Below are 23,178 nucleotides of genomic sequence, written 5' to 3'. Positions count from 1 at the left end.
CCCCCTGAAGATAAATTAAAAAAGCTCAGTAAGTTCATGAGCCCAAAAATAGTTTAATGGCCGTGGAGCCTCTTCATTGCTGAAGTTTAACAACAACAAAAAAAAGGGGCGGGGAGACACTTAAAACAAGCCTCTACTCCAATCTCTACTCTTCTATGCTCCGTTCATGCATACCCCAAATCCCTGTTCCAAGCAAAGACTGGGAGGAAGGATGGTCTAATAGGTAGGGCATCAGACACAGGCTTGGAAGACCTGGGCTCAGTCCTGGCTCAGGGACAGACTTCTTGTGTGACATTGGGCAAGTCATTTAATCTACCCTGTGCCTCAGTCCCCCATCTGTAAAATGGGAACACCACCACTTCCCTATCTCACAAGGATGTTGTGAGGGTAAACCCCTCCCCCCCCCACGCACCATGAGTGTGAAGCGCTTAGATACTCTGGTGATGAAGGCTATATTCAAACCTAGACCGAGATCATAGTGCCAATCTCAGACTGACTAGCCCTTTCATGGGTAGGAAGGCTCTGTCCTGATGTACTTGATCTTGTTTTGAAGGCTGCTTCATGCTCACAGTAGTTCTGTTGGCTTCCATGCTTATAGCAGCTTGAGAGTTTTCTGGTGGCTCAATGGCACAATTTATGACCCACTTTTTGTTAGAAACCTGAGCCAGTGGCTCTGAGCTCACAAGTTTAGAGGGGCTAATTTTTCAGAGTTCAAGTCTCTGGCAAACAGCTCACTGTGATTCGAATAAAAATATGGGCTAAGTATAATGGCGTGCTCTCTGGGCAGCTCTAAAGGTTGGTCTGAGAAACCCAGGCTCTGCATTCCTGCTGAGTGCTGTTTGTACATTATATGATCCTTTTTGTGCTGGCTAGTTTGAGTTTCTCACTTGCAGATCTGTGAAGTAAAAATACAGCCCTTTCAAAGGCAGCTCCCCATGGCCACATCCAGGAGATATTGAATAGAAAAGTAGAACAGGTCCTAAAGTGTTTAATCTTCAAGCTGCAAATCTCTTGGTCTGGCATGAGGCAAATCTCTTGGTCTGTTCCTGTCTGGTCAGCTGGTTTTAGCCGCTGCTTGTGGCTACACATCAAGAGGGTTTATTGGTGTCTGCTCACATGTCCCCAAATGGTCTTGTTGCAAAACCACCAACCACAATGAGCCTCAATGGACACTCTTGGCTCAAAGGAGCCAGGTTTAAGTGAGCATGAAGAATGAATTAGCCTCCATCTTTGCCCTTCCTCAGTCCTTCAGAATAAGGTTAAGATTGAGGACCCATTTTCTGAATTAGTGAGTTGTCTGCACTTTCCTCTTCTTATTAGTATTGTGCCAGCACTGAGGGATTCCAGTCACAAACCAGGAGCCCATTGTGCGAGGCGCTGTATGAACAGTACAAATAGACTGTTCCTGCCCCAAAGAGCTTCTCCACAAACCTCTTGTTTGTGCTATATTAGGAGATTAACATTTTTGGGGCAAATCTGGAACATAGGAATTTCCTTACTGGGTCAGACCCATGGTTCATCTAGTTCAGTGCCTGGTCTCTGATAATGGTCCGTTCCAAATGCTTCAGAGAATGGTATAAATCCCTCATAATCAACGGTTCTGAAATACACCTCTGTGAGCTGTTCCTTCCTAACCCTAAATGGTGGCTGCCTTATGTCCTGTGTTGATCCCCCTTGGACACTTTGATCCTAGTTAGTGTAACTGTAATTGTCTAGTCTGCTTTTATCCCACTAAATTCTTAGTTTTGTTAACATCATGTGTCAGCAAGTTCCACAGGGAACATAAGAACGGTCATACTAGCCCAGGATCCTGTCTTCCGACAGTGGCCAATGCCAGTGCCCCAGAGGGAATGAACAGAACAGGTAATCATCAAGTGATCCACCCCATTACCCATTCCCTAATTATATGCAACATTTAAAAAAAAGTATTTCCTTGTATCCGATTTTAAATTTCTTGGCCCTTAATTTCATGTAGGTGTGCCTTTGTTCTTGTATTATCAGAGAAAGTAAGTAGTCTTTGGATACCATGGTGATAGGTAATATATGCACAAAATATGGGATCCCAACTGACCACTTTTGTAACATTCATTATCTTGGATTTCTCTATCATGTTGCCCTTTAATCTCTTCTCTAACTAATCTCAGTATTTTAAATATAAATATTTATGATGATTACAATAACTATAGTATATAATTTCCCATGTATAATAAATGGAAGCCAAGATCAAGTAACCTAGCACAGAGGTCATTGTAACAGAGATGGCCCTGTCCCACACTCTCGCCTCCACAGGTATTCCTAATTTATGCAGTAGATGCAAGGCATGGGTGAAGGCTTATGTTGGTAAAGTATTGGCTCTTTGGTACTAGAACAGGCACTGTCTCATTCTCCAGGCTAGAAGGGTACTGCCCCTTGGCTCCCACCTGTTTTATGACCACTCATAAGGGTGATAGGATTAGCCCAGCCTCTTGTGATACAAGGGAAATGTAGTTTTTGGAGAGCAAGCAATTTTCCACTACCTTGTTTGTGACCAGGAAGGAGTTAGATGTTTTGTATTGAATAGGACTTCCTTCTTGTTCTGGCCCTGCAATGGATGAAAGTGAGGATGTGGTCATGCTACTTTCCACCAAGCTCTTAAGGGCAAAGCAAGGACCCCAAAGTCTCCCAATCAATACTGTAAGCAACACCATCAATAGCTCAGGAAGGCACATCACAGAAGATTAATAGCATCATGGGGCCCTAGTTTTCTCTCTAATACTCACCAAAGGCTTCAGTACATTGAGAGACAGACCATAGAATTACAGGGCCATCCATTTAGTGGGGAAAAAATGTGCAGTGACTTAAAGAAAAAAGCAATTGCCAATTATTCTCCTGGCGTGTGAAGTGGGAGGAAGAGATGGGTGTCAACATCTAACATAGCTCAACTGATTCCTTTATACCAGCTACAGGAAATGAAGTGAGCAGCGGGCTGCAAGAGCAGAGTCAGACTCAGCCGCCAAACTCCTGGCACTTCAGTGCACCAAAGAACTTTCTCACTCCTTCAGGGCAAAAGCAAATGCACCCTGCAGGCGAGACGGGCACTTCGGCCAGGACTTTAAAATTGAGTGTGTGTTCAGCTTCCATGACAGAGGAGCCTGGTATTAAAGCAAAAAGCCTAACAATCTGTATGTTTGTTTGGGTGGCAAGGTTGAAATACAATGCACTCTGATGCTCAGGTACCATGGTGATAAACAGGTTCATGTAGTTGCTCAGAGCTGCTCCAGGAAAGCTGCTCCGAGTTATGGTTCTGAAACTTCAGCTTGCTCTGGAAGGATACTACCTCCCTAAAAGAAATGTAAGCAGAGCCCAAAGCACGTTACTGTTTGTATTGTGGTAGCGCAGGTATGCTAGGCACTGTTCAAACACATAACAAACATATGATCTCTGCCTCAAAGAGCTTACAATGTAAATTTGAACATCAGCAGACAGGATTGTTGTATAATTGAGGGTCAGGTGAGAACAGGTTTCATTCTCCAAAATAAGAGGAGCCCACAATTTTACCATAGGAAATGAGAATTTTTCAAGTGGCATGAACATGCTCTACACCATACAATAGACAGTCCCTACCCTGAGAAGCTTGCCCTCTAACTAGGCAACCCATAGGAAAGTTCTGTTTTAGAGCATTGAATGTGTTTAGTAATGGGGCGGGGGGCTGTGATGGCATTTTTGTTGACAGGGATTAGCATTGTGGGCCTAAGGATATGTTTAAAAAGCTAAATAGTTTTCCTTTTTATAATTAATTTAGCTTTACCAGTGCTGCTATAGACTGAACAACATGCCAAATTTAGCAACTGGTCCATCATTTCCTATTAATTAAAGGAAGCTGCTCATCTGACTCTTGGCAGCACATCATAAACCTTTGGTGCCCAGCTGATCAAAGCACCACTTCACAGCAATCAACAAGCAAACAGCCTTGTGGTTGTTCCTCCCTGTCTCTCTTTAGCAGGAAGCATTGTGGCTCCAAGGGGCACAGCTGGTTTTGCCCAGAGAATAAAGTATCTTAAATCTCTGGCAAAGGAAGAAGGATGAGATGTATTGTGAGGCTTCTGGAAGTGAGGGACTAATAGCTTTGACCAGAACCATGCACAGTCTGGCTACAGTAGGAAAGCCAGGCGGTTAACAGCTTACAGTGTTGCTGGGGCATAGCAGACCTGACGTACAGATTCTCTATTTCACTCCTGTCTGCATCCCAGCTCTGTCACATTCTAATATTTCCCAGCCAGCCCCTGCTGGACTGACACAGCCCTACTATTGCCTCTTAGTTCTGACCTGCAACACCCTGGCTATTACGTTTCTGGCTCCTGCTCTTCTTCCCACTCAATCCTGGCCCGTGTCAAGGTACCGTTCCTGAGACAGAACTGCTGTATGGTGCTGGGCCTCTAACTATGTCCCAAAGTCACTGATAGATCTAGTGACTTTTGCAACAGGGACAAATCCAGACTAGGGACCTCTGTAAGCACCCCCCCGCCACACACACATACACAATTTGTTTCCCTTGTGTCCTAAGCAATGATTTGAAAATTATTCTCCAGAAGAGAGTCTAGTGTAGAAGAGGCCTTGCAATTCCTACTGTGTGAGGAGATGCAGCTCTAGGGGAAATTATCAGTTACCATTTTTGTTTTTCTTCTTCTAGCTCAGTGTCAAAACAATGCTTTTACTAAGAGATCTGGAGTGGTCACCAGCCCCAATTATCCCAAGCCTTATCCCAAACTCTCCACCTGCAGCTACACTATCCGGGTGGAAGATGGCTTCATGATCATCCTGGAATTTGTGGAAACCTTTAATGTGGAAAGTCACGTGGAAACAGTGTGTCCCTATGATGCCCTTAAGGTCTGTTGAGTCTCATTGTTTTTTCTTCACAGCCTTCGTGGCTTGCTGCACCTTCCTCAAATCGTACCCTTTATCCCTTGCCCTTTAAGGTTTTCTTGTTTGGGAACGTCACCAAGAACAATACACTTTCATAAGATGATTGGGAAGCAAGATTCCCGGCTTCTATCCTAAGCTCTTCCCTAAACTCACTGTGTGATTTCAGGCAAGTGACTTAACCTCTTGTAGTGCCAGCTTGCCTCCCTGTGAAATGGACATAATATCTACCTCATGAGGATGTTATGAGGCTTAATAATATTTCTAAAGCACTTTGAGATGCTTTGATGAAAGATGCTCGATATGCAATTATTGATGACTTGTCATCAATCAAAATAACGATAGCTTTGTTTCTATAGAACATTGAACAAAATTTATCATCCCCTAAGAGAGCCACAGCTAGAGGTCTGCACAGTTCCTACCTGGGTGTCATATTGAAGTCAAGTTGAATGCTCCTTAGATGATCTGAGTACCCTGGAATGGGCGAAGCACGGTTGTCTGACTCTTCTCACTGTTTCAGATTAAAACACCCAAAAAGGAATATGGCCCGTTCTGTGGGCAGAATGTACCTCCAAAAATTGAGACAGGCAGCAATGTTGTGGATATTACTTTCACCACGGATATCTCCGGAGACCACACGGGTTGGAAGATCTCCTACACTACAACAGGTGGGTAGCTCAGTTCTTGCCATTTGTAAATCTAGCTCTTCTGTAGAAGGCAGGGCTGCTGATGCTGCTTCCAGAGCCGAATTTCTTTATGCTCATATTCATTCAGACTGAGAATGCAGCCAATCACCTTTTTGGCTAGGATCAGTAGTAAGGGGATTTCTGTGAGATCCATTTCACTGACCATATTGCCACGCTACTCATTTCAAACTAACCTGCACTTCCTGCTGTATCAGAAGCTTGGTCATGTAATGAACTGGTTATTGTGTAAGTGTGCCACTTCTCTATACTGGATAGAATCAACCGCATCTCATCGGCTCAATGCCGCTCAACAGTGATTCTCCTTTAGCTCAAGTGGTAAGGGCTTGCACTTTTGGAGCAGGAGAATTTCGATCAGTGTGAAGTCCCAAAAGGCAAAGGTGAACAGCACAGTAGTGACTGATGCAGTGCTGTTCGCTGCGGTTCCATTACACTACCACATAGTGCATCTCTGACACTTCCCCCTACTTAATTTTCAGCTGCAGAGCACTCCCAGGACTTCATTCCAGTGAGGCATGCACAGCAAGCAAACCGTTCTAAACTGCTTTCCTACTTAGTTTTTACTTGCTTCATTAACCAATGTAAAACCCCTCAAGGAGAGCCAGAACAATGGCGCATGGTGAGATTCTCCTTGGGTCTAGCGTCAGAATTGTCTGGCCTGGCTCTGGCTTTAAGAAACAAGCACCCCGCTTGGTAGAACTATGAATTGATGTCTAGGCTATAGAGATGCCCTTCACTCCACAGCTTCGGGAAGACTAGTCAGTCCTGTGTGACCCAGCCATTGGTCATGAGTACAACGCAGCAAGTTTTACACATTTCTCTATTAAATGTTTCCTTTTGGTCTTAGTTATGCTGTGAGGGGAAAAGGTCGTATTTGGTTTCCTAACAGCAGATTTAGAAACAAAGATTAGAATCTGCTTTAGGAGGAAGGATAATGTTTTGTTTTCCATCCCTCTACAGCTTTGCCATGCCCCAGTCCTAAAGCACCACCCCATGGTCACATCAATCCAGTGCAAGCAAAATACATCCTGAAAGACTACTATACTCTATCCTGTGATACTGGATATGTGCTGTTGGAAGTAGGTAAACTACAGCTCCTCCTTCTCTGGTTTCCCTAGGGAGGTTAATTTGTGGAATTAAATGTGTTTCTCTCCAGTTAGCCACTGTACAAAGTCATTTAACTTCTGTGCTGCTCCTAGTGTAATTGTGGGTACACACACACACACACACACTTTCGATTAGTTATTGTGCAGTTGTGGTCCTTCCGAAATTGTCCTTTCCCAAACAAGTTTTAGTGTCCAGATTTAGAAGCTCTCCCGCCATCACTTATAGATTTCTCTGTAATTGAGTTGGGAGCTAGAGAATAACTTTAAAAACATTTGCCATAGTGTCTTAATGGAACAGAATGATTTTTTTTTAAAGTTCTTTAAATTGTTACTACATCTCTGCAGAGAGAGTTTTTAAAACTAGATGTTTGCTCTCTATTGCTGCACTGGAAGACATTTTATATTCATTCCTATAGCATTCCAACTTCAGTGTTTATTAGGTAATTTCTGAAGATATTCCAAATACAGCACCCACTCAGAGCAAGCTTCTGAGATCACAATTTGGCCTTTATTATTTTGTTTCACACTGGCTTATCTTCATGATCAATATAAAAAGTGTACTAGCCCCACATTAATAGTTTTCTCTCCATTTTCTATACATTCACTTAGATTCTAGAATCTGTCCTGCTTTTGACAGTTTGAGGACATTGTTGTTCATGTACAGACCCAGGGTAACTAAATGCATCTGAGTTCTGTTAGTTTAAATGAATAATGAAAATGAGATGCAATAAAAGGCGTGTTCATGTACTGAAATAGATAAAATCCAGAGGATACAGCATGCTCTTACTTGAAATATTTTTATATTACTTTAGCCATCTTCATTGTTAACCATTAGGAGCACATAGCAGGCATAAGTGGGTAGAACTGCCACTCCAAAACAAATATCCAGAAGTGTTAAGTTACCCTCACTTATTCCACCAAATCGTGGTAAGAAAGGTTATGTTTGTATCCAAGATGAGTGCAGTATAGGAAATACCTTTTCTCCTCACTAAAATGATACATCTACTGTTTAAGAACAAAGTAGGACATCTGAGAATAGCATCACAAACCTATCTAAATCTGTTTTATGCATATTTTTCATTCCATATCAGTGAGCTAAAACTCTATATTTAACTGACACATTCTCCCAATAAGCAACATCATGATTATTAATAAAGTCAAGTTAGTCATTTTAGAGAAATAAATACATTTCCTATTTTCCTCTTGCAGAATGAACTGATTTTAAAGTCTTTTAAAGCAGAATGTCAAAAAAGTGGTTCCTGGAACAAACCGATGGCAAAGTGCATCAGTAAGTCAACGCTAATTGTCTTCAACTTTGCAGTATACCAATGTCTTAATTCTCCTGTCAAACCCAGAATATAAAATTACCTTCATAAGTGCCAAGATGTAGGAGGCAATATAGACTTGCGTTTTTTTTTTTTATTTGCGTAAAAGTCACCCCTTTTATTATTACAATTGTATTTCATATTTAAAAATTGGAAGCTGTCTTCATTTTTTCCACCATTCCTTAAGAGCATGTTTTAAAAAGCAACGATGGTAGCAACACCAAGTTAGTTTACTTGGAAACTACACTACAGGTATCCAGAAACTTATGAGGGCATAGCATAGAGGGAAAACTATTCCAATTGTTCAATACCTCCCCCCACAAATTACAACTACTTCATATTAAGTAAGTTCAAATCCTCACAACACCTAGGTGGTACTGTAGGTAGTGACATGCCCATTTTGTAGGTGGGTAAATGGGGACACAGTGAAGTAAAAGGGACTTGGTATAGCTCACAAAGCAAGTCACTAGCACGTGGGAACAGAATCCTAAAATCCTACCTCCCAGTCTCTTGTTCTAATAACTATTAGGCATAGTCTCTTCCCCTATAAGAAACGTACAATTCTCTGGTAGTATAACTTCTAGATTTATCCATACTTCCTTCTGGGCTGTGGGTCATAACAATTACCTATATGAACAACATGCAGTACGACATACTTTAGATAGTAGATCTGGTCTAGATTAGAATGCACGTCTGTTTCCTTGGGCGTAACTGCTTCCAGCACCCAAAAGTGCTACCTTTAACTTTAATTTTATAAAAATGTGTGTGTCTGGTTGCATTATAGTCCAATAATTCCACTTGACCCAGACTTTCCCTCGTATTCACCACCCAACCTCCTCCCCCACCCCCAGGAAAAATCTTGGGTAAAACAAGTCTTGCACCGTTCCCTCTCTGCAGATCAGCACTCAAGAGTCGATGCACAAACACTGAAAAGGGACACTCTCTTTATTTTTTTTAAATGTCTTTAGTTTTAAAGGTTTCCTTTAAGCAGTTTTCAAAGTGCATCCTAAGGAGTTACAGAGATTATCTCCTGTCTCAGATGGCCACCATATAATAGGACATGAAGACAGGAAACTTCCTCCCATGCCACGCTCTTAACAGGGGTAGGAGCCAATCAGCTCCTACCCTCCTGGGTTGACTGTTGCAGTCCATTTTTACGTTGGTAATTAGAAGAACCTTTCACAATTCTGTCTTTTGGAACTGTTTTCAGTTGTCAACTGTGGTCAACCTGAAGACATAGACAACGGCACGGTTACTTACATCACAGGACCAAAGGTGACCACCTACAAAGCTGAGATTCAGTACGAATGCGAGAGCACCTTCTACACTATGAAAGCAAGTAATAATGGTAAGGGGAGACATTATTCCTTACAGCCTGATCCTCAGATGCTGAGAACAAGCAACTCCTGACATCAGTGCACAGCACCTCCCAGGTCCAGGCCCTGCATTAGGCAATAACATTTAGAAATCAGTCATGGGGCACAAAAAATTCAGCCAGTCACTTTGACTAAGAGGTTCAAGACAGTATTTTTCTTCTGCAGCTGGTGAATGCGGGATGGTGCAGTAGCATGTACAGGCAATACATTCAGCTCAGTAGAACGTGGCCTTAAAATACTATATTCAAGATCAGTTTAATGTTGATCTCAAAAACATTGTGTATCTTTAAGAAACGATCCTTATCTAAGGAGTGCGACAAAAGATCTGTTTCAGAGGATTTAATTAATGTACCTAACACTTCATACATTCCCTTACCCTTCAGGGTGTGGAATTTACATTCAAGTCACATCTGAAGGTGCCACTTTACAAGTGGGTAGGATACTTATGCTGCATAATGCCCTGACCTCGCACATCTCACAGCCCAGTTAGTGAGAGGGATGATGCACAGAGCCACCTTCACATAGGAATTCACAAAACCTAAGAGGGTATTAGGACCTGAACTCTGAGAATTGAAAAACTCGGTCCTATGGTCAGATACAGCCATGTTCCGTAGAGGCAGAGCTTTAAAAACATGATGGCCACTTAACATGTGCATTCTTGTATTTTTGCCTTTTCTATGACATTCAGGTAGATACCAGTGTGGTGCTGATGGATACTGGAAGAACTCCAAGGGAGAAAAAGTACTGCCAGTCTGTGAGCCAGGTAATGTATGAATTTATACAAGAAGTTTATAATTGATGTAGATTAGCAAGAACTTAGTATCAGGATAATAAGTGCAGCTTTGTTTAGTATAATTTGTCTTGTGACTGGTCTTTAAATATTGCTATTGCCAAAAATTACACTAGTACATGGTCATTATTCATTACGTTATATAAAAGGATCCGGCAGCATGTAGGGTACCTTTCAGGCATGCCTGTATTCTATCACCTAAGCCATGCTTCATCATCTATATTGCTATTTATAATTGTGCTGGTGGAGCTACCCATGTAGGTACTCTACATGCTGCCAAAAAAAGCATCCAGTGTAGACATACCTTTAGAAGTGGTGTAATCTGAGACTCAACAGGATGGGGAACGTGATATAATTACAGTAAAAGATAAAAGGAAAAAGACACATTATGGGTCTAAATTTTCACAATAGCCAGAGTTCAACTAGGGTTCCTTTAGTCACTAATTCTTTTACACTGGTCCCCATTTTTAAGAATGCCTCTTTTGGCCTTCTCCTGAGCAGGGCCGGCTCCAGGCACCAGCCTACCAAGCATGTGCTTGGGGCGGCACCTGGAGAGGGGCGGCACTCACTGGGGAGAGCGGAGCCACAGTGGGCTCGCCACCCTCCCCCTGGTGCTCCGGCCGGCTGGGGAGAGCGGCGCCGCCCTCCCCCTGGCGCTCTGGCCGGCTGGGGAGAGCGGGGCCCCGGCCAGGCTGGCCACCCTCCGCTCTGGCCGGCTGGGGAGAGTGGGGCTCTGGCCAGGCTCACCGCCCTCCCCACGGCGCTCCGGCCGGCCGGGGAGAGCGGGGGGCCGGGGGAGGCTTTTTTGCCTGGGGCGGCAAAAAAGCCAGAGCCGGCCCTGCTCCTGAGTTTTCCACCATTGTTAACATGGAGGCTTGAAGCTGAGCACTTATCACGTCCCATCAAGGACCATGGGTGCCAGCTTTATATAATTTTTGGGGGTGCCCAGAGTGGGTCCAAGCAGAACTGGCCTGGGCCCTGCGCTTGGGGGGGCCCGGCGCTTCAGGGGCACGCGGGGTCCAGGGCAGCCTGGGGCCTGACGCTGGCAGCAGCGAGCAACCCATCCCGCCCTGCTCAGCTCCCAGTGTCACTCGGGGGAGGGGGTGGAAGCTGGGAGGATGGAATGGGGGCGGAGCAGGGGTGGGCTGGGCCAGGTCCCCCGCTAACTCCCCAGGCCACCCTGGACCCCATGTCCCCCTGAAAGCACGGTAAGCCCAAACATTGGTGGAGCTAGGCCCACTTTCTTAAATATTGGTGGAGCATGGGCCTATATAACTCACCGCCTATGTCAAGGACAGTGGAAGCTGTGGATTCTCAGGACCTCTTAAGCTCATACCTGATTCTATCTGACCCAACTTGCAGTAGAGCAGATGACTCTTCGAGCCTGGTACCAGAGGCAGGCAAAAGTTTCACAATAAAATTAGAATTTATTAGTTTGTATATTCAACATTGGTCCAGTTTGCATGAGTTTCAGGCTAAAACAGAAAGACTTGAGTGAAAATGAGCCCGTCAGGTAGTTTTGCTGCAGAATGTCATGATTTTGAATGTTTAGGCAATTAAATTACTGACTTTGCAACATTTCCTAATTAGCTGGTATTTAGAGAGCATGAAAACCCATGAAGTTGAGTTTTGTGCTATTCTGTAATTTCACATGGTATTAAGCGTCCTTTACAGTAAAATTGATTTTCATTCACCTCTATAGTTTTACACTAAATGTTTTTGTTCCCTTCTGTTCTTTGAGTGATGGTCCCTATTGTATTCCAGTGTGTATTACACGTGTACCATGCATCCGCAGTTGGAGAATTTGAAAGTAGCGTCCACTGCTCTGTGCCCTGACCCCGGCTCACCTCCCACTTCCAACCAAGGCGATAGAGGGTGGGGCGGACCTATTGCCTCTTCAGTTCCTTCTCATTGCTGCATGCTCTAAGTTGAAACCTTTAGTGAGCTCCTAGCTATCTGTAAAGCAGCCATGTGGAGCTCCATCCACATTTGCAAGGCATTACACCCTGCTACAGGACTCGGCTGCTGATGCATCCTTTGGGATGGAGATTTTCCATTCAACCCTACTGTCCTCATCCTCACACCCTCCTCCTACTTAGGTACTGCTTGTCAATCACCCACAGTGGAATACAATAGGGACCATTACTTGAGGAGGAAATTACTTACCTAGAACTGGAGTTCTTAGAGATGTGTGGTCCCCCTATCCACTGCCTGCACTCCTTCCCCTTTGCTTCCACTCTGTCCTTTTTTGCCTCGGTCAGAGGCACAAGATGAGCCAGAGCGCATGCGCAGACCAGATACTACTTTCAAATTCTCTGACTCCAGGCACATGCATAACCCACAGTGGAATACAGATAGGGACCACACATCCCAAAGAACCTCCTCATCTTCTCCTTATGCCCAAACTTCATATGTAACCTCTTTCTTTATTCTTAAGAAATTAAAAGTAGGATTCAAGTGATGGTCCCTATGTTAATTCCTTGCACTGTGAGCAGAATACAAAGTGGGAGTTTCAGAAGTACATAAGTGTGCTAGGACCACAAGTCCCATTGAAAATCACCTCCTAAATCAGTTATTTGACAGCATCAACCCATTTGCAAACTTAAGTTTACAACTGTGCTCTTGTCTAGGTTTTCAGGCTGGTCACAGATGACGACTGATTTCACTGTACCAAAATTGATTAGCTAGTTAGACGCAATGTCTACACTTGGTGACTTCAGTTGAGCCAGACTTAGTAACCACTTGCCATACTCCAAATCTTTACTAAATGTTTATCACTTCATGTGCTTCTCTCCTATCAGTTTGTGGAATACAAACCGGGACAACTCTGGAACGTATAATTGGAGGGAAAAGGGCAAAGCCTGGACAGTTCCCCTGGCAAGTTATGCTAATTGCTGAAGATGGAGGAGCAGGCGGTGGCGCCCTCTTGTATGACAATTGGATTTTAACTGCTGCTCATGTCGTAGCCCGTCAAATAGACCCATCAACATTGACAATCAAAATGGGATTTCTGAACAAAAGTTCAGTTCACTACCAACAAGCCTGGGCAGAAGAAATTTTTGTACATGAAGGTTACATCGATGGCACCAGTTATAACAATGACATTGCACTGATTAAACTGAAACATAAAGTCCCAATTAATGCAAATATTATCCCCATTTGCTTGCCAAGAAAAGAAGAAAGATTCCATGTGAAAACAGATGATATGGGAACTGTAGCTGGCTGGGGAAGAACTGAGAAAAGGAGGCTTTCCCATCATCTAATGTATGTTGAATTAGTAGTTATTGACAACAGAAAGTGTAAAGATGCATTTGCAAAGCTGCCACAGGGAAAATATCTGATACTAACAGAAAACATGTTGTGTGCTGGGGAGGAAGAAGGAGGAAAAGATTCTTGTCAGGGTGACAGTGGGGGACCATTAACTTTCTTAGATAATCTGACTAAGAAATGGTTTGTCGGTGGTCTTGTGTCCTGGGGCGTAGACTGTGGGGTTGCTGGCCAATATGGGGTATATACAAAAGTGATTAACTACATTTCATGGATTGAAAACACCATTTTGAAAAATTCTTAAATAGTCTACTTTCTTATGTGCAGTAACTAACAATAACATTCTCCCTTTTGTTACATTAAGGCATTTAACAGATCAGATTGCAGTTTTGTAATATTTTTAAAGTTGATTTAATAGACTTCAGTTTGTCAATTAGTACTTTCAGGTGTTGTATCTGCCCAACTAACCTAATCAGTTTTACACTCAAATCTTATTTTAAAGTTGCTTTCCATACCTGTTGCTAGGTGGAAGGCTCAAATGATCAAGGGAAACTTTGCAGTTAGCAGCACCTTGTTTAGTTTATTTACATTAACTAAAAAAGCAAATATTACAGAAAACTCAATCTTAGGTGTTAAATACTTTCCATCTGAAAGTTGTGTTAAATTGATTGTGTCCACTTAATATTATGGATCACAATCCTTTTAAAAAACACGTAATAAAACTATAGTATTACCAATCTAATTGAAGAACATACTTGTTGAGACAGTGGGGAAGACAGTTTAGCACCTGTTATATTAGCACAGCCATAAATAATTCCCCTCAAGTTAGAATACAAATGTCAAAATCAAAAATTTTACTAGTTCTTTGAGACGCTTGCTGCATCTGATGAAATCCCAACAGCTTCAGCTGGACAGCTCTGCAAGACGATGGCAAAGTATGGACAGAATGTTTCCACTCTATTCTTAAGAGCCAGTTTAGACATTACTAAGAACAGAGTAAACACCCTTAATCACAATTGCAGGGCTATTATAATAACCTGCCTCTACAAAAACAAACAGTATAACCAAGATTCTGAAGGTGTTTTCACATTTACAATCATTACTAAAATATAATTAAGTCATGTAGTGGTCCAGTCTCCATATTCACTCATATTTAAAGCAGTACTGCCCAGGAAACTGTCAACATCCCATCAGTTTTAGCAGTACATTCCCACTAGTCTGATTAAGAAAGATTTATCAGGTTACCCTAAAAAGTTTGCTCAGAAGCTGTTATACTAAAATGCAATTTTATTTTATTTTTTTGTCTAAATGAGCCTGAAGAATATAGCCTAATTGTATTAAAAACTGGTTGTTTCTACAAACATCCTTTGTCTGTTTAATCATATTGTAATACATACTTGAAATGAAAATTGTTAAAGAACAAGACAACGCTCGCAGGTGGTGACAAAAATACCTTTTATTAACTCACTTAAAACACTAGAATATAAAAAGCATATAGAGAAAATGACCAAGAAAGTCTGAAAACTGCTATAAAACTTTCAGGAATTTCTTTGAGGGTCAGGGGAGACTAAAATTCATAGTAAAGATTACCCAATGCTGCCAACCTGCTAATACCTGATCCTCAACTTAAACAAGTTTAAACAAATTAAAGCCATGCTAATGACAAACTTACCATCTGGTTCCTTGCAGGGATGCCACCGTTAAAGTCTTTGGAAGTTCCAGAATACCATTTTTAAGTGTTACTCAGCAGCAGTAGCTGGTAATAGTGCAAGTGCTAAAATGCAAAATTCACAGATGGTACAGAGTTTGGAAATCTCATCTGATTTAGGTGCAGAAAAATTAAGCAACTTTTTGCAAAGGGATCTGAATAGTGAAAAGATTTGGAATTACAATTTATCGCTGGAGAGATCACAACCCCCTTTGTGGTTTTTTTTTTTTTTTAAGTATGTAGAGTGAGACTTAGTTGCCACTTATTCCCTTGGACTGGAGTTAAAGTAATACCAATGCAAATATCTAACAAATTAGACAGTCTCCCCTTCATGATAAACCATATTGAGATACAAATAAATAAGATACATCCTAATTAAAATCCACTTTAAGAACTTAAATATCCAAGTCAAAGCAGAAACTAAAGTAAACTGCCCTAAATCTCCATAGTCAGAAGCTGCAGAATATGAAATACAGTAATAAAAGGATCAGTGTGGTGCTGGATTTCAAGCACACCCTGTATCCATTTCTGAAGATCTAATATTTATGGATGTAACCTTGCTGGATATGTTACTACTGGATACATTTCTCATTTGGAGATAAGAAGCCTCTTATAAATTCATCAATACTTTCTTCAAGTGGATATTCTTCATCATAGGCTAATACTTTATTTTAGCCACAAGTTTACAGTTTCTTCTGTGCTCAAATTAGAGTGGGAATATTTTCCCTTTTGTTCCCAATCAGCATGCTGATTTAAAGCAGCCTACAATATTTATTTTGCTTTACATTCTCATCCTCAAAGGAGCTGCTTTGGAAAATATATTTAAGAGCAGCAAATCTACTGACAGGTATATGTGTTAGCTACTTCCCCCATCGCCCCTTCTCCCCAACTCCAAAAAAATCCACCCTCGTTCCTAAAAACAAGTAGGAGCTTCCTTGGTGAGGATGCAAGCTGGAGGGAATGGCTTACCATTTTAGGTGAGAGCACTCAACCTTGTGAAAACTGGATTTTAGATATGTATCTCAGAACAATGCAAAAATAGACAGTGGATTACAAGTTGGGTGTCAGGTATCAATGCATGAAGAGTGATGGATCCATTTGACTTGTCAACTTTTAAAGCATGCTTATCTGAAACAAACTGAATTACTGCAAAAACAACTTTACGGAAGTTCATCTCAAAGGACAAAATAAATTAACTGTTATGAATTCTTTGCATTCAGGGCTGCAAAACAAAGACACATATTACTTAAATCAGTTTTATTTAAGAATTTCCTACATTGACAAATCTTATAAAAAGCATCCAAACACAGAACTGCAGCAAACAGCATTCTTATGGATATCTTACAGACAGTGGAACTTCCACCCTTAAGAGGCACACTGAGCTCGCTAGTGAACTCTGCTACAACTACCGCAAAGCACACCACAAACTCAATGTTCTCGTCACAAACCCCATCATCTTCGATTCACATTACCACACTTACATATCATTAACAGAAAAGAACACACACCATACAACATTCACAGCAGTTGACATAAGGGAAAAAAAAAATACAGATATTCATTTCACTTAACACATTCAACTAATTGGTTAACTAGGTATAAAACCCATTTAGTCTTCCACATATGGATGTCCTTTGAATGCAAGAAACACTCGTACTTTATTTGCTATCATTGCTCTCTGCACACTCTCTCACCAAAGCCACAGGATTGAGAGACATCTCGCCAAGAAAAATAAAATCCCATAATGCACCACCAGGTCTCTGCATGCGCTCTCTCCTTTTTCTCGCACATACCAGCCCTCTCATGCCTCGGCACCACCATCAATCCCACACAAGGTTTCAAAAGTTCAAACAGCCTTCTGGTTCCATCTCACAGCCTTGCGTTCATAGCGTTGATACGATTCCATGAAATAAAGAGTAGCGGATAAAAATGGAACACCCACCGTCTAAGACGTAGCATGTGCAGTGTGATGAAGTATTCTTGGATGAGAAAGCATGTAGACAGAAGTATTCCTAAAGCAGAATATTTACAGCACTGCTTTCAATTAAGTGCTTCTTCCATACACATTTGAAATGAGATGAACTGCAGAGATTAAATGAAGCCTTCATATTGTACTTAGTATATGAGGGGAGACAGTGTTAAAAGGAAAAAAACAAACAAACAAAACACAACACCGACACTGTTCTCCAACTGGGGCATTTGGAGAGATTCTTATGGTGGGGATCAAATTAAAACAAACAAGAGGAAAAGAAAGAATGTAGTTTCTGACCAATGGTTTCCTTTTTGAACATGCAAAGAATTCAGCTGACAAGGAATAAAATATTACAGGAGAAACCCTTCCTCTCAATTGTAGTGTGTTAGTTTACCCATCAGGCAAACAGCAGTTCACTTTCAATCATTCAATATTCCAACAAATTATGTAACAAAACTTATAAAATTCCTTTAACCTTCCTTTTTACAAAAGAAAAATGTCAAAAATACTGTTGAATATACTGCACATTGAACAAATTGATCAGGAAAATTTTAGTATATATGCAATTTACAATATACTTACCATGAGTTTAGAAAAATTTGATTTCCCACCATAGAGTCAGTATCAGAGCCCACTGTCTACATTCCCCAGCCTGATGATTTGGAATCCATACTTGAACCAAAGCCTCCATTAAACCCACTGCTTGATCCTGCATTTGATGCTGACCCCCAACCTATTGCTGCTCCAGAGTTAGATCCTCCATAAGAATTACTTCCTGAACTAAAACCCTGGTTCTGCTCCCTTTGCATGTTGCCTTGAGGTTGGTTGTTTCCCGATGGCCCAGACTGGTTCTGTTGACTAGCTAACATGCCCATCATCCCCCAGCTGCTCTGCAATGCTGCTTGGGCTGCCGCCATCATAGCAGGGTTGATACTAAATGCTCCAAAATTCATCCCTCCACCCATATTACTGCCCTGGTTGTTCCCCAAACCACCTCCTCCCCCCCTGCTATTACCAAATCCACCCTGATTCCCAAAGCCTCCCGGATTACCACCAAATCTTCCACCTCTTTCTAACTGTCTATTGCTATTGTGCTTAGGTTCAGCATTGGAAATATGTACGCTGATTCCTTTAATGATCAAGTCCTCTCCACAAAGAGACTGGGCAACCTATAAGAAATAAGGGATGTAAATAAATATAGAATTAGACCATTTTTAAAGTACTTGTTACAAAATAAGACAAATCACATGATTCTGAATACAAGTGTAAACTGTAAAGGAAGGGTGTGTGAAGATTTGACACAAACTAAAAACAAGATCCTTTAACTTTACTGAATAAACTTAAGTTACTTAGTCTAGTGTGAAGATCCATATACACAATATCAGCTGAAAAGTGTGAATCTGTAGACATGAACTGTAAGCATATTGATGTAATTCAATAGAAATTCAAAGTACAACTGAAATTCTCAAATTGCAATGACAAAAACAAGCACTGTACATTCAATTCCAATAATTACATGCTAAGTGACAGTGTTTGTCAACATTTATAGTCAGAATGGTAAAGAGAGATATTGAAAAGACTTAGGAACCGTTTCCTAAATGTCAGGGGCTAAAATATTTTAAATAAATACCTGATCATCTGCAAATGTAACAAAAGCAAAAGCTCTGAAGGGTTTGGGGATGAAGACATCTACCACTTCTCCATACTGAGAAAAGAACTGCCGGAGCTCATCTGCAGTCATATCCTCAGTGCAGCGCCCAACGAACACCTTTCTGCTACGCAAAGGTTCATCAGGACTTTGCTGAGTAGAATTGCAGAAAAAGAAATATTGACCAAAACACTGCAATCATCCTTCTGAATACCAAATACAACGTAGTTTCTTTTGTGATAGAGAACTTCATAAACTGTTAACCAGGTTATGGGGGTGTATCACAGCTATAGGAAGATCTAAAGAAAAGCAACCCTCCAATTGCTCTCCACTCTACCCGAGATAATGTAATTAAAAACTGTACCACCTGAGAGGAAGACTGCAAGGATGAACTTGGAATTCCTGAGTAGATGGAAGCAATCTTACCCCCTAGGACCTTTGCACTAGAAGTTGTAGGGAAATCTCCTATCTTTGCTCTTGTAGTGGTGCAGTTCCAGTAGCGCTAACAATGGTGGAAACACCAGTATATACTGACCACAGCCATATCTACCACCCATAATCTAAAGCTCTTCTGATGATTGGAGATTTGTTTAGAATGTCTTGCTCAAGGGGCATCTCCTAGGCGTGGTGCCAGGGGGATATATATGAAAAATGGAGAGTGGGAAGGAGATGAGAATTGAAAAGTGATGGCAAATGAGGACTGGTTAGGTAGGCAGCAGAGCATTCCTTGTGCTTTAAATCCTTCAGTTGAATACATACATAGTGAGGAAATATGCATAATCAAAAGTGTTGGATTCTGATCCCAGCTCTGCCACTGACCCAGTATGGCCTTGGGCAAGTTACCTACCTATCCTCTGTGCCTCACTTTCCTCCCTTCTGCAAAATGTGGACAGTATCTGACATAGGGGCTGCGAGACATTTATGATGTCAGCATGCTGGTTTCTGTAGTTTTCAGACTGGACATCTTCTTCCCTGTGCTTAATAGTTTTCTCAACCCCCCATCCCACTGTTCCTTCACCTAACCTCGAGGGTCCACTCCTTTTTGTCTTCTCACCTGCCTCAAGGATCCCGTTAAAGTCCCCCTCTCTCTTTATTTGCCCATATATCTAATCCCTTTTTCACTCAACAGGATTCTTTAAAAGAGTGCCTGTTTTGTTTCTACAAACACTAAAATAATTTAAGGAACGATACCTTAGAATTAGGAAGTTTACAGTCACACCATCTTCCATCTATCATGTGTCGTTGGGACATCACTTTCACCTGGGTTTCATACTCCGTAAATCGAACAAAACCAAAACCCTTTGAGTGACCAGTCTTAATGTCTTTCTTAACCTAAAGCGAGATGGGGAAAGGAGAGAAAAAGATGATCTAGATAGCTGAAATACTGAAGCAGTAATATGCACTGCTATTCTTAGACTAGCTGCAACTAGCTGCTAATTAGTAGTCTTTTCCTAGATCAAAAGGAATGCTAGGATTATCAAAGCACGATTAAAAGAGTGCAATGTGAAAAGTTTTGGTCCTAATTTAATGAGGCTTCTATATCCCTCATGAAATGGCCACTGGTACTATCAACGACAATACTCAAAAGCATTTGACAGTTTCATACTTACAAAATCAGGCTGTGAATTACCATTATAGCAAACAACGTTCAAAAGAGCATGGGTTTGATGCATCGTAGCAAAGTGCTAATCCAATATCAATATAAAACATCCTTAAACCTAAACTCAAACTTGTTGTTAAAGTTAAGTTTCAAATTCAAACAAGAACTGTAAAAAGTAAGTCTTCACAAATGCTACAACTAGCCCCATACCAATAAACTAATATGCAAGCACAAAAACCAGAAACCAAACACCACACAATGGGCCACATAATGTCTTGTTTACACTAGTGTAACATCAGAATCATCCCCTTTTGAGAAATCAGTCTTGACATGGGTCAAAGACCTGAACACATACCAAGATATCTCCAAGAAAAAATAGCATACTGCAAAGCAAATAGTATAAAGCAAATTTTAATGTTACAACAGTTAAAGGTGTGCTCTTAAATTTATACTGCCCTTTTTGCCTTGTACTGGCTCAGGCAGAAAAACCTGCATCTGAATTTATAGCTTTTGACTCAAGTAGAGTCAAGTACAACAGAAATTTACCTGCACCATGAGAACTTCTCCAAATGTACTGAAATATTCCTTTAGATCTTGTTCAGTGGTTTTCCAGGGAAGACCCAAAACTATTAAATCAGATGTTTTTTGTACTGCTCGTTTTACTTTCACAGCTGATGAGGCATCTGTTTCATCCATTTTCCTCTTGTTATCTGAATGTAAAGATGTACATCAGAAACTGTCATTTCCACATTACATCAAAGGAAAGGAAAGCTACTTCCATTGGTCAGAAGCAGCATAGCACAAGGATTAGATTCTTTTTTGCAGGATGTATTGTGGAAGCTAAGAACTGGGACTCTTCCAGATACATACTATTTGCTGCATATATGTTATAATCCGCATACAACTGCCCTACAATATCAAGGAGAGGAGTGCAGAAAACAGGCAGATTCAAACTCTGATCTAAAAACACACTTTCAGCTTGTTTTCCACTGAAGTACTGCCAAATAACATTCATGTGCCTGACCAGAGTTTGTGTATATTATATATAGTTTGAGACAATGGCTACTCAATGAAAAAGGAAAAGTGCTCTCCTTACTTTTCCCTTTCCTTTTCATCCTTCGCCTTTCCCACACCCTCCCCTACAAAACTGATGTCTTAGGCCCAGATCATGCAAAAAGTGTCACATGGGCAAACCTCAGCCCTGCACGGTGCTCACTGTAGGATTGAACCTTTGGAAGGTATCTGTATAAGATTGTTAAATGCCTTACAAACTGTAAGACAAAGTCTTATTTGTAAAGTATCTTGTACAATTATGGTGCTAAATAATAGGGAACACTCTGAAATTCACTTTGTGGGCCAGGCACACACTTTAAGTGAAAAAGACTTATTTGCAGTTGCTGCTATGGTTTGATAGTAAATTAAGAGGAAAACATAAAAACTAAGGAATCTATAGATCTTGATGTAAAATTCCTTGTAACTAAGAAAGTATGGTTGTACCAAAAATTCATGGAATAAAGACAGACCTTTGGGATAATTAACAACATAGACCAGATTTCCCCAGCCAGCATCTGGAGCATGGAGAATTCCTTCCACTAGCCGGACTCCTCTCATACACTGAGACACTGGGTTCCTGTAACGCAGGCCACATGCTCCGGGGAACTGGGCAGTAACTGTGGATAGCAGCACAGTGCCATCATCCTCTGAAGGGATCTCAATGGGCTCATCGTTCTCATCCTCAGTAACGCGGATGTATTCAGACATCTTTGCTGGATTTTACTAATGGATTAAAAAAAGGGGGAGGGGGGTATCAGCAATTTTTTACTCTCTCATTTTATTCATTTTTAATCTCATAATAAATCAGTTTGTTTCTCTGTAAAACACCGACAATGCTTTTCTTCCTAGGCACTAATAACCTACAAAGAGATGTTGCATTTTATCTTCTCTAAGTTTTAAGTGTTGTGTTATGTTCTAACAACAGACATATAAAGTGACATTTGTGGGTAGTGCCTGTACAGGAGGGATTATGAACGAAGTTATTTAAAACTAGGAAAGAAAGAGGATTTGTTTACAATCTGCAATGATCTCACCAATCACCCCAACTGAGGGGAAGGGGCAAGGGCCAAGCCTGTGTAGGACGGGGCGCAGGGAAAGAACCCAACCAACTGGTATTGCTGGGAGGAGAAAAAAGAGGGGGAAGCCAAGGAGCAGACCATACTGGAGCGCGGGTGGAAGGGAAAGGGGGAGCAGGGATCACACCATGCGAGGGCCAGGACCAAACCATTTCCAAGGAGGGAGGTGAATGTCCAGATCATCCCGGGGAGAGGGAGTCTGGGAACGGGGGAGCAAAGGTCAGACCATACGGAAAGGGAAGAAGGGAGTCAGGACCAAACCATTTCCGGGAGACGGGCGTGAGGACCAGACCACATACCTAACCGATAGGCTGCGCCTAAATGAGGCCTAGCTTATAAACCCCCCCCGCGCGCGCTAGGCCTCACCACCGAGCCCCTCCGCGCGCGCGCGCCAGGCCTCATCACCGAGCCCCTCCGCGCGCCTCTCTCGAGCTCCAGGCTGGGCCTAGCTCCCCCCGACCCGCTCAGGCAGGGCCCAGCCGCGGTTGGGACCCGAGACACCTGAGCCTCCAGCTCTCCGCCCCGCTCTGCTCACCGGGCCAGGGGGGCCTTACACGGGGCGAGGAGGCTCCGGGCGCCTCCACCTTCCTTTCCTGCAGCCGCTGCTGACAAAATGGCGGCCCCCAGTCCTCAGAGGCAGAGCCCGGCCTCTGG

General features: G+C 42.0%; 2 protein-coding genes across 2 annotated transcripts in view; one reads left to right on the top strand and one right to left on the bottom strand.

The window, feature by feature from the left end:
- MASP2 (mannan binding lectin serine peptidase 2) overlaps nucleotides 1-15,807 on the top strand; it is a 24,840-nt gene extending 9,033 nt beyond the window's left edge. Inside the window, exons 5-11 of the mRNA XM_034753696.1 lie at nucleotides 4,670-4,866; nucleotides 5,420-5,567; nucleotides 6,564-6,682; nucleotides 7,919-7,997; nucleotides 9,245-9,382; nucleotides 10,099-10,173; nucleotides 13,002-15,807. Of these exons, the coding sequence (XP_034609587.1) occupies nucleotides 4,670-4,866; nucleotides 5,420-5,567; nucleotides 6,564-6,682; nucleotides 7,919-7,997; nucleotides 9,245-9,382; nucleotides 10,099-10,173; nucleotides 13,002-13,771 (1,526 nt within the window). The 3' untranslated portion in view covers nucleotides 13,772-15,807. The remainder of the gene's footprint in view (nucleotides 1-4,669; nucleotides 4,867-5,419; nucleotides 5,568-6,563; nucleotides 6,683-7,918; nucleotides 7,998-9,244; nucleotides 9,383-10,098; nucleotides 10,174-13,001) is intronic.
- Nucleotides 15,409-23,178, bottom strand: TARDBP (TAR DNA binding protein). Its single transcript, XM_034753698.1, has 6 exons — nucleotides 23,060-23,178; nucleotides 21,919-22,171; nucleotides 20,942-21,105; nucleotides 19,987-20,127; nucleotides 18,778-18,948; nucleotides 15,409-18,316 (listed from the first exon to the last, which is right to left on the bottom strand). The coding sequence occupies exons 2-6, from the start codon at nucleotides 22,154-22,156 to the stop codon at nucleotides 17,786-17,788; spliced, it is 1,245 nt and encodes a 414-aa protein (XP_034609589.1). The 5' UTR covers nucleotides 22,157-22,171; nucleotides 23,060-23,178; the 3' UTR covers nucleotides 15,409-17,785.

The sequence above is a fragment of the Trachemys scripta genome, chromosome 19, assembly GCF_013100865.1.
Source record: "Trachemys scripta elegans isolate TJP31775 chromosome 19, CAS_Tse_1.0, whole genome shotgun sequence".
Lineage (NCBI taxonomy): Eukaryota > Metazoa > Chordata > Testudines > Emydidae > Trachemys > Trachemys scripta.
This window is presented reverse-complemented; position numbering and strand designations above follow the sequence as displayed.